Genomic DNA, 12,724 nt, shown 5'->3' with positions numbered 1-12,724 from the left:
TTAGTATATTTATATATATCATATTTTTATATATTAAAAAAAGCAGTTGGTGTTTTTACGGCAATTTAACTGCTGAAAATGCAATACAATAATACATAGTATTACTTAGTAGTAATAATAACAGGACTTTTAGAGTATTATCATTAAAGTATTATAAGGGAACCCATAATATTACAGTCTGGTAAAAGTGTATTAGCTGTGATGACTCTGTTGCTGATTTACTGGATAAATGATTTTAATGGACGTCTCACTGAAATGCATAACAAAGCCTTTTGTTTTTCCATGACAACAAACACTCATAACTTTCAGAATAGACAAAACCCTCCGAACCCCCCATAATGACAGATCAATGTAAATCTAGACAGATCAAAACCCTCTAAATCTTGACCTTCACCTGACTGCAACCTTTATTAAACAGTCTGCATGAAGATTTAACATCATTTGCCCTGAGAGCACATTTAAGAAGACTAATTTTAAGCCATGTGCAGTCTGCGGCAACGGCTCGATTTGACAAAAGCTGACTCTTTAAAATGCTGTGACCTCGTCCATAACATAAGATTTGCTTGTTTTTTTCAGCACAGAATGTTTCATGGTTCCACTTAGAAAACAAAAAATTGCAGTCTGATGTCAAACTGTAAGTCCTTCAAAAACGATTATGATTACGAAATGTAAGAACGCAAAAGGGTTATTCCAACCTATTCCAGTGCCTTTTCCATTAAGATTTGGGTTTTTTTTAGTCTTTAAGATTTTAAACATTTCGTCAGACAAAGAATGTTAAGATATGTTGACTGGAAAACAAAATATATGATAAAGGCTCGGCCCTTGAAGAGTTCACATCAGAATGCCCTGAGATTTTTTCTATTATAATTTATGGAAATGTACACCATTTTAATAGGCGGGAGAGGGGGAGTTATGATGATAACAGGTTACGTGTTTTTAATAAAACATTTTTTTTTTTGCATATATAAACTTGTGCATATTTGTCCGTAATATATATTCTTGCCACACTTATTTTTAAGCACAACACGTCTATAATCAGCCTCAGACAGGCATATTTCAAAAATAAAGGTAATTACCCATTTGTTTAACCAATTTGTTGACAGATGCTTATTTCAAAGCGGATTAATGGTAAAATGGTCTCCTGGAGGCCTGATTAATGTCCAGAAGATCTCAGGGATTGAATGGAGAGAGGGGATATTATTGTACTACAGTGGGGCATCAGGCGCTCAGACCCGCTCCAGGGTCACAGAGGATACGGTATAAACGTGTCCAGATTAATTAAGGAGGTTGTGGTGGATTCTGAAGCGATTTAGCATCTCAAAACGTCTCCTCGGACAGGCATGCGATAGTGATTTCCATGGCCTAAGCGCCTCGTTCAGATCAAATCCCAATTAAAAGCGGTACAACAACACCGGAGCCCTTTGGTCCATTTACCTTCTTGACTACATGAGCCTGTTTATCACTTACAGCTCATATCAACGACTCAGACGTCAAAGAGATTCTGAAAGGGCAAGGGCAAATGCAGATAAAAATTGTGTCAAACTGACTCAGAGGAAAGTGATAAAATCTACGATCAGTAAAGTGTAGACACTCCAGTTTTGGTATAGTAGGCTACTATTATACTTATATTTTTTATAACGGTTTTGATTTTCAAATTAACTTTCTACTAATTTTCCACCAAAAAGCTGCAGGTTTGGGGGGATTTCAAACAATAGATAGATCAATCACTAATAAATATTGATTAATATAATTTTAATTTTTCTATTTAAATTGTTAATATTCTTATTTGACCTAGTCACATGTAAGCGACTATTTTAGTCGACCAAAAATTATAGTTAGATGATATACAGAGAGACAGATGATGGATGGACGGACACAGATAGATATACAGACAGATAATTAAATCATTATAATGCAACTGTTTTTCTGCATTATTTATCAATGCCATCATATCTTTAACCAGCAACCATTTTTAAGTCGCAATTTGAACCTAGTCAGATGTGAATCTGCAAAATGAAATGAATGTATTTCTGCATTCTGCATGATAGTTTCATCTAGCATAAGAAGAGTGAGTTTATATCAATATTAAATTTAGATGTTGCATAAACTATTAACCCCCATCTTGATGACATGTCATTACCTTTTACAAGTAGTTAATATATAACTTCAAACTCACATCATTTGGCAGATAAAACTCTCTCATGTGCATTAAACCACGACTGTTTTCACTGACAGCATCATGACTCGATCTTCCTGTATTTATCCAGTAGAATGAAATAGAGTCGCTGTCCTGACAGTTAGTTAGTCTAACAACCTGATCAGTCCTCCGCGAACAGCAACCCCCCGCTAAGTGGCTAATGACCGAGGCGTATAATCCTCCTCAAAACAAGCACAAAGATGCTAATTGAATCTCTCTATAAATAGGCTTGACTTCTGCTGCTCCTCCTTTACTAGAAGCGGCACCGAGAACGCCGGTGTTCCGCGAGTTCACGAAGATCCTACCGAGAAATCAGTCGGTCTAGAGCTACATTACATAACAGGTGTCTCCTCAAGTCAGTCAGAGTGTTTATATCGCTTTACTTGAACTGAATCAGAGAGACGCGTTTAGTGGATCCTGCGCGCAATGGTGATATAAGGAGGCGCGCAAACTTTTAAATCACAATCCCTGACAGACAAACCTAGTCATGTTTCCTCTGCCGATGTTCACGGCTGAGCAGGTGGCTCGCGTCTGCGAGAATCTGGAGGAGACTGGAGATATCGAGCGCTTGGGCCGGTTCCTCTGGTCTCTGCCCGCCGCCGTGCCCGGTTCGACCGGGGAACTTCTCAACCGTCACGAGTCGGTGATGCGCGCGCGCGCGCTCGTGGCTTTCCACGGCGGGAATTTCGAGGCTCTCTATCAGATCCTGCAGAGTCACCGGTTCACGCGGGAGTCCCACGCGAAGCTGCAGGACATGTGGCTGGACGCGCACTACCGCGAGGCGGAGCGGCTGCGGGGGAGACCGCTGGGCCCGGTGGAGAAGTACCGAATCCGGAAGAAGTTTCCCCTTCCTCGAACAATCTGGGACGGCGAGCAGAAGACGCACTGCTTTAAGGTGAGTCTTTTTCAAAAGACTGTGATGATGATGTGTTTTAACGGTCATCGTAAATCGTAAAAAAAAAAAAAAAAGTTTATACGTTTTTTTAATGTATGTACGTTTATAACACTAAACTTTTATATTAGTTTGCATTCAATTACAAAAAAAAAAAAAAAAACGCTGCTGACTTTATATCTTTCATCTACTCTTTTTTTAAAGTTGTGAAAAAATATATATTTTGATATTTTAGCAAATGGGAACACGAACAATTAAATTAGCTGAAAAAAATGAAGATGAATTTGTGAAGCCTACATAACGTTCAAAAGTTTGTGTTAAAGAAATTACTTTTATTAAGTAAAGACGCAGCACTGCTTTAAGGTGAGTCTTTTAGACTGTGATGACGTGTTTAACGGTCATCAGCAACGTAAATCCTGCAACGTTTTTTTCATATTGTCTTATTTTTTAATGCATGTAGCCTACATTTATAACACTAAACTTAGTATTATATTAGCCTACATTTGCATCCAATTACAAAACAAAAAAAAGTTAATGCTGCTGTATGAGTGATGTAGCCTATAGTTGACATCTTTCATCTATTCTTTGTTGTGAAAACACTATGGACAACATCTTTTGCTATTTGAGCAAATGGGAACACAGAAAATATGTATTTAATGTAGTCTCCCGTTCACCGCTATAGAAGTTTACCCAACTATGACGACTTCCAGTTCTGAGAATCCCGGCAATGTGAAAACGGTCTATTGTAAAGTTATTGATGACTGAAGGAAGGATAGTAAAAGTGGCACACCCACTCATGCCGTCATGGCACAATAATATTTCTACGAAAACCATGGAATGACACAAATAGAAAGATGTGTTAGTTCTCCTCTTGCCAACGAACGAACGAACAGTGTATATGATTATGATTCAGGCAGCATTACAGGTGAGGTCAGAGGTCAGATTGGATCAGAACATACCCTTAACTTTAACCACTTAACTGCTTTGTTGAAGGTTGAATTCAAATCAATTACTGCCAAACTTCACTGAATAGCATGTCTACTTCATAAATAGTATGGTAATATAGATCATTCAAACCATATTTGGACATGGAAGATTCCTTATAAGGTCACCAATGGAGTCTGGTTGTCATTCAGTGGAATAGTTTTGTGCTGCGCCTAAACAAAATCTTTATGAAAGCTCTGTTTTTATATCAATCTCAAATTTGTTTATATTTATGGCTTTGGTTTTCTTGCCGTTTTAGAGTAAAATGTGTTTGTATAATTATAATATCCTATTTTATATACAGTGTAAAGAATTATATTTGTACATTTTCATAAACTTAAACTTCTATACGTTTTTTTTATTTCACTTTCATATTTTTTTCACTTCTACAATAATCTACCAAGTGCCTCCTTCACTTAAATCTGTGCTTCAAAGTGTTCAACATTTATAACAATTTAAAGTGAAAATGTCAGTTTAGAAGCACAAAGTATGTCTACAAATCTAATTTCAAGCATTTGAAAGATTTTTAAGATCATAAGAAACAAATTCAGTAAAGTGTGTCCAACATTTGACTGAAAGAATCAAGTGATACTATATCTATGTAATTTAGTAAGTTCAGACGACCTCATGGATAATGCAAACTTTCTGTTTTCAAATATGAATTGAATCTATGAATATAATAATTTTTTTAATACAGTGAATTTAGTGTAAATACTATGTAAAATATGCCACCCTATTCTCGTTATCAACCACTGAAAAATACATATCAGTAGACCAAATCCATATATATTTCACACACACACACACACACACACACACACATATATATATAAAACACTAATTTATCCGTTTAAAAATATAAAATTTATTTATTAAAAACTCAATTAAATATTCATTAGAATGCATTAATTAATCAAAGCCTAAAAATTACAAAAGCATGCTAAGAGTCCAGTACTGAAAGGAAATCAGGATTTGTATCTGATTGTTAATGCACTCAATGTTTCGTCAAAAACTGTGGTTCTTGTTTTAACATTGTAGATGAACTGGTTAATTCAAGACAAAAATATAATTGGTTGCACTTTATTTTACAGTATGCGTACTTCCAGTGTACTTACCTAAGAAAGTACTGGTAATATAAGGTAACTACATGGGTTAAGGGGGTAGGTTTAGGGTTAGTACAATTAACAAGTACATATGTACATGGGGAACAGGACTCTAAAATAAAGTGCTCCCATATAATTCATTTTTATTGACTCAAACTGACTACATTAAGTAACAAGAAAGTCATTTGAAAACAGATCTTTGGGTCACAACTGCATTTTCAGTTTCAGTAAAAGTGCAAACAAACCTGGACTTAATTACGCTGGATTTCCGACGCAACAATGTAAACACATCATTAAGCTCCTGCACCCCTGGTCTCATGCCGAGCGTCTCCACGCGTCATGATCCTCGTATAGAGCGCACAGCGCATTGAGACGTCGCTGTCAGTCTGTGTGCAGCTTGTTTTAAGCCTCTTGAGCTGAGGACCACCTGTGGCATTTAAGCTCTCATTCCGCACAGATGACTTTCTACCTTTTCACCCTGTTCCAGACACAAGTGCTCAGATTAACTAACCGCTAAACAAAGCTCTCATAACGAGTCCCTCATTGTTTTTGCAGACTTAGCGAATGTGAATTGCAATGGAAAGTGGATTTTAATACGTGCAGCGTGGCGGCTCGGGTGCTGGGTCACTTAACAAAGGTGGTCAGTAGTTACTACCGCAAGGAAATGAACCTTAATCACTGGCCAGTCGACAGATTACTCCAGCAGACGGTAAATGAGATCTGATGGCTAGCTCTTTAACACACAAACCAGGATTGGCTTCAGAAGCCCTGATCCAGGGACAGTGCTTTAAGCCTAATGCCAACTTCTGCCCTACTTAGCCCGGATTTCCAAGGACATTATGGTGGAAAAATCTACTATTGCATGACTTCAAATGCATCTAGTGAAGCTATTGGCAATTAATCAACACTATAAGCAGTGGATTTGATTTCTGACGAACCATTTTTGCAGTGAAACGAGCTGCACGATTGATCCTCATTAGCAGACGAATAAAAATGCGATCTATAAATACATCACACCCAGCAGAGATTATTTGAAAGCCCCCCGTACTCCATAATTGTAACCCTTAAAACTCATCTATGATCACCAAAATGACACGTTTAAGCGTTTTTTCTTCATGCCTTCAAATAGCTTGAATGTAACCCGACACCCATGCCTCATTTAGTATACGTGGTTCTATGAATATGCAAATGAGCCCCGCCTCCACTCACTCACACAGCTCAGAGATCCACTCGTTGACGATCACACGTTGATCTGATTGGTTACAAGGTAGTTTGTGACGTCAGAAACACCTGCAATTTCAAGTGTTTTTGAGACTGTCTTTGATTCACTGCAGTTTTAAGGAGAACATACTCAGCAATTCTGTTGAATTATGAATTTGCACATGGTTTGTCTTAAAGCATATTAAAAACACCACATAGACATATAAACACCATTAAAAGCTTGATTTTCACCACAGGGGGACTTTAAATGTGCTATAATAAGATATAATGCTATTATCCTTCTTGAGCCTTTTAAAGGACTCCAGTGAAACTCACAAGGTTGGCCAGAAAGGTTATTATAGTTCAGTGTTTCTTGGAAATGTCAGACATTCTTTCTGGATGCCCACAAAATAGCCTTAAACTAATCGGAAAAATTAGCTGAAAAAAAGATTTTATGATTCAATGTATGCACTACGATTCAAAAGTTTGGGTTAAAGGTACAATATGCAGGATTTTTGCAGTCAAATATCCAAAAACCACTAGGCCAATGTAATATATTTTGTTTTGTTGATTACTTAAAATATCCCAAATGTTTCCAACTATTTGTAAATTGTGAGAAAATTGCGATTTTAACCAAGGAAACGGGGCGTGTGAGCAGGGGTGAGGAGTCGCCAGTCAATGGCGTCATATCCGTGTTAGCCTCGGTTTCCGCCAGGTTTGCGCTCGCACTGCGTTAGTAACCATGGCGACAGACGCGGACAACCGGGTTATTGCCGTCATGCCTAGCTACGCTGGGCGCTCACTCTGTGGTTGTTTTGTTCAAACATTATGGACCATGGCAAGCAGACTTTGAGACAAAAAGAGGACTAAAACAAAGATCAACATCTTTCGAGATGCCGAGAGATCCACGTCCGCGACTAACTTCGACTTGACCGAGACGCGATGTGTTGCATGTACTTTATTAGACAGGTGAGCAAATGTACATAAAACTATCAATGTTATTTAGTTCAACATGATGAAATGTTAGAATATGATCTGTATGTTATTCTAATGTTGATCTAGCTTAACGTACTTAGTCTCATACAGCCAACACACAACCTAACTAATAACATTCAACACACTTAAATGCTGTTTAGTGTGATAGTGTAACTGTTAGAGCAAGTGAAACAGCGCTGCGTTACTTCAAGTTTTAGGGCTGCAACTAACGATTATTTTGATAATCGATTAATCGGACGATTATTTTTTCGATTAATCGATTAATCGGATAGAAATTAAATAAAATTTTTTTTTTTTATTATTATAACTAAATAAAACCGTAAATCAGGGTATTTATGTGTAAAAGTGTACTTTAAAAAGTGCAAAAGCCACACATTGAGTTTTACTAATATCAATATTTGCATTGTTTTTAATGATAATTGCTGATGGCAAGTTGACAAACATGATTATTGTTAAAAAAAATGATATCCAACATATTATGTTTTAACACAATTTTTGTTAAAACAAATTTACACTGACATGTTGTTCGGATGGGAATATCTGAACTAAAAACAAACTAAAAACATCTAAAATTTAAAATTCATTTAATTTTTATTTAAAATTAATTATATATAAGGAATATAAGGATAAAGAATATAATATATATTATATATAATATATAAAAGAATAATATAAGGATAAATTGATTAAATAAATATAGAAAGACTGAAAACAATTGTGTGAACGTAGAGCCGCAGTAGATCGCGTTTGAAAAACAATTAAAACTTAGTAGACAAATGCTATAAAAAGAGAACGGAATGGAGGTAACGTTACCCAGCAAGCTAACAGGCTTGAGTAAAGGACAGGAGAAATTATGCATTAGTGCACAAGCATTCGCTGAAAACCACTGAGTACAGTGACTAAAAAACAATATTTTACTGCTGCTGTTATTAACTGCCTTTGTATTTAATGCTTCACTTTGTAAACACCGTTTTAATTTAACCTATTTCTGCGGTAGCGCTATTTTAATCCATCACTTACGTTGCGAGCGAACTGATTGCACAACCTGATGCTCGAGACAAAATACAGACATCCCGGAAGTCCCCCGCATATTGATTGCGGCTCCCTGATGCCCGCAAATTAGTTCAAACTCCCGAAATCTAGAGCGCGCAAGCAAGAGCGCGCATGCGAGACAGAAGAGACTGCTCCAAACCGTGTAGCGCGCGCGCTCGGCAGAGCGCCTGAGGGAGAGAGACCTTGCGTGTGTGTGCGTACCAGTAAACGCTCCCCGTGACGTAAGCAGACCAACTAATCGATAATGACATTCGTTGACAACGATTTTCATAATCGATTATAATCGATTTTATCGATTAGTTGTTGCAGCCCTATCAAGTTTAATTCGTCTAATAAACTGACCTGTGTGAGTATTAATTCAGCACTTGCGTTTAGTTCGGTAGAATGAAATGTCTTTATTCCTTTATATCCGCGGGACTCGCGTTGCGTGTGGCGCTGGTATACGTCTAGCAATCGCACCCTGCTTCACACCACAGTCATGTTAAAAACATCAATGTATTCACTCATCCATAAAAGATCCATCAGCTTGACGACAAGATCCATAATTCAGCTTAATTTGGAACATACGTCATCAGTATACGCCTTTGTTATTGTAAGAGGTTAACGGCCCCTGGTGGCGAAAATTCCTGCATATTGTACCTTTAAAGAAAATTACTTTTATTTAGTTAACTGATCAGTAAAGACATTTGTTATGTTATTTGAACTAAAGTTTTCTGTTTCAAATAAATGCTTTTTAATCATCAGAGATTCCTGAAAAAATAAAATGTTTAACAGTTTCCTCAAACATATAGCAGCACAACCTTTTTCAACATTGCTAATAATAATCAGAAATGTTTCATGAGCAGCCAATCAGAATGATTTCTGAAGGATCATGTGACACTGAAGACTGGAGTAATGATGCTAAAAAATCAGCGTTGATCACAGGAATAAATTACAGTTTACATTCACATAGAAAACGGTTATTTTAAATATATTACACAATTTACTGTATTCTTGATCTAATAAATGCAGCCTTGATGAGCAAAAACATAAAAAGTTGTACTGACCCAAAATTTTTAAATGTTAGTGTTACTGTGAAGTAAGTCCAAAAAGATGCATGTTCATGCTGAGTAACAGTGGTCTTGATTCTGTGTTTCCCAGGAGCGAACCCGTAGTCTCCTAAGGGAATGGTACTTGCAGGATCCCTATCCAAACCCCTCCAGGAAGCGTCATCTGGCTCAGGCCACCGGTCTCACTCCCACACAGGTGGGCAACTGGTTCAAAAACAGGAGACAGCGGGACAGGGCGGCATCGGCTAAAAACAGGTACACAAACTAACATGCAGTATTACAGGTACACTGTAGAAATGAATCGCTGAGAAACGGCTGCGCGATTATTCGTTAAAACATGGCGATCTCGATTCAAACACACACCATCTTATTCCTGAACGACAACGATTCGCTAATGAAAACGCTTCACAAACTCTTTTCAGCCGCGCAGTATCATTATTTCTATGTTATAAATATTAAAATTATCACAGAAGAACTGGGATAAAAGTTTATAGTTACATACTATAGACCTTTTGAAAGTAACTTGGCGCTTCAAAAAAAGACTTTATCGATTGCATGGTTACGCCAGTACCAGTGACTGTTAAAAATGTGCCATTGAATCCGTCATTCAAGAGATTCGTTCGATTCCTCCAGTAGTATTTTATGAGTGAGTCATTGAATCATTCATTCACTATTTAAAATAATTAATTCAACTTAATTAGATATATTTTTTAAATAGACTGCAGCAATTGACATTTTGCCCGAACCTCTGGTAAATTACATTTATTTTGTGTAGCTGTGTGTTTAGAATCCTGAGAGAATTCTTTAGATGTAAATTAGAAACGTTGCCTAGGAAACTAACTGAAATACACAAGTTTAAGTTGAATTATTAAATAAATATAACTGAAATTAAAGATATTTAGATTGATGAAAATTACAAAATCACATTACAAAATTACTAAAATGAAATATTTAAAAAAAATAATTAAAATATTAAATAATATTATATACAGAATATTAAATAATATTATATACATAATATTAAAAAACTTTTTAATGAACTAAAATCAAATATATTTAATGTTGACTTAAGCATAGGGTTGCATTTAATATAATATTCAACAATACTATTGATCTGCCTGCATTGACACCATTATGAGAACTGGACGATGACATCACACTTTTCTCCAGAGCGGCTGTGTGTATATATATATATATATATATAAATGAACTAAATGAATAACTTTTTCACAGCAAAAATGAAACATTACTGAACTTACTTAAGCTGGGCTGTGATGCTATTTTCTTCTGGAAACAAACTTTGTTGCATTGTTTTCCTGTTATCACTGTAAAGTTGCTTTGAAACACACAATCTGTATTGTAAAATGCGCTATATAAATAAATGTGACTTGACTTGACTCTTGTTTTCTTTTTCTCCCAGACTACAGCAGGACTCCTCCCTGCTTCCCTCCGGTAGCTCTCCCGAATGTTCCTCCTCGGAGCACAACACGCTCCTCCAGGGCTCGTCCCCGCGGCGTCCCGGGAGCCCGGAGAACAGCGACTGCAGCTCGGGCACGGGGCCGAGGGGGACCGGGGCCTCCACGCCCGACATCTCCGTCAGCAGCGACAGCGAGTTCGAGTCGTGAGGAACGCCTCGTCTGGGTCCCGTCAAAGCGTACAGATGCACTTAAAAGAAAGACTGAGAATTCAGCTTGTGAATGGACTTCCAGATTTGACACACAAAAAAAAGGACAAAACGCTCCCTCGTTCATGCTTGGTCTGTCCCTGACCAAAAGAGGAACTACGATTTCAAGACTTGAAATTGAACAGACTGGAGCTCTTAAAAGGCATGTGCCAAATAAACCTCTTCGGGATCATTGGCTTTTTTTTAACCATTCAAAAACGAATACTCAGGTGGCACAAAATATGAGACGTATCCAACACAGGAAATATTATGCAAATTTTGTACATGAAGTCTAGTCTAGGTCCTTCGGCCAGGCCTTTCGTAGCACTACACGCGTCTGTCGAAACCGTCTGATGTCTGCATGTCCATTGAAAACGGAAGGTAGAAATAACTTGCTGGCTGCTGTATGTTTTCATTAGAATAATACGTAGAGTTACTTGCGTTGTTTTGCTTTTTGTTGTTAAATGAGGATATAAAACATTGAACAGTTTTACACACGAATATAACAATGTCACTCTTAGAAGAAGAGGTTCTATATGGAACCTTAAACAAGGGTTCTGTCAGGTGTTCCATAAAGGAGAAACTCGAAAAATTAGAATATCGTGCAACAGTTCATGTATTTCAGTAGTTCCAATTAAAAGGTGAAACTAATATATTTAGTATATATAACTATATACATATGCAGGATTATACTTTTCAGAGGGTCGACATTTCTGTTTTTAAAATCCTTTTTTTTTTTTTTTACTGATTTCATGTAATATTCAAATTTTCTGAGATTTTGAATTTTAAGCTGTAAGCCATAATCATCAAAACTATAACTTTTGCACGATATTCTAATTTTTCGAGTTTCACCTGTTTATAGAACCTTTTAGGGGTTTGAATATGGGATCATTTTCTTTTCATCCTTTTTTAATTTTAATTAAATGTTATGAATTAAACCGCTTGTAAACGTATTATTTAAAAAATTAAATAACCCATGAAACAGAGGTATTATGCAATCATTTAATACATTTCTCCATATATATATATATATAAAACCGTTTTTGCATTTAGTGTTCTTTAAAATTGAGTCCGATGTAGAACCCCAGACAGCAACATAGTGTCGGCCCAGATGGGGGCCGGATCTGGGCCGACACTGTTGCAGTCTGGGTATTGAACCTTTTTTTTCTAAGAGTGTAGTCTGAATGATCATAGATTAACTGACATGTCATGGCATATTAATGCTGCTGAACTTGAAATATGCTATGATTTCTGCGCCACCAAAACTGCAAGGTTTTCCTCAACACTAAGAGAAAGTGTTTTAGTATCGTAGAAATGACACGCATCACCTCTGAATTAACCTATGCATACTTTCTGTACGTTTTCATTTCAACGAATGGCATCACTTGTCTCGGTCTGAAGTCATTTTATGTGCCTACACTTTGAGGACGACGTCAGACTGTATGATCGTCCGCTGTTTTTCATTCTCACACCCATACTCACCAGAGTAACAAGAGCGGGACTGTTCTGTTTTCATTTGTCTGTTGTTTGCAATTTTGAAATAAATGAAATTATTTTTGAAGCAAAGAGCTGTGTGTTTAAAACCTC

At 36.8% G+C, this 12,724-nt stretch overlaps 1 protein-coding gene across 1 annotated transcript; it reads left to right on the top strand.

Moving 5' to 3' along the window:
* Positions 1 to 2,235: 2,235 nt before the first annotated feature.
* six7 (SIX homeobox 7) lies at positions 2,236 to 12,084 on the top strand. The gene is made up of 3 exons (XM_077227607.1): positions 2,236 to 3,092; positions 9,566 to 9,729; positions 10,895 to 12,084. The coding sequence occupies exons 1-3, from the start codon at positions 2,685 to 2,687 to the stop codon at positions 11,097 to 11,099; spliced, it is 777 nt and encodes a 258-aa protein (XP_077083722.1). The 5' UTR covers positions 2,236 to 2,684; the 3' UTR covers positions 11,100 to 12,084.
* The last annotated feature ends 640 nt before the right edge of the window (positions 12,085 to 12,724 follow it).

This window comes from Siphateles boraxobius, unplaced genomic scaffold, assembly GCF_051911475.1.
Source record: "Siphateles boraxobius isolate OS27281-9 unplaced genomic scaffold, OSU_SipBor_1 130, whole genome shotgun sequence".
Lineage (NCBI taxonomy): Eukaryota > Metazoa > Chordata > Actinopteri > Cypriniformes > Leuciscidae > Siphateles > Siphateles boraxobius.
This window is presented reverse-complemented; position numbering and strand designations above follow the sequence as displayed.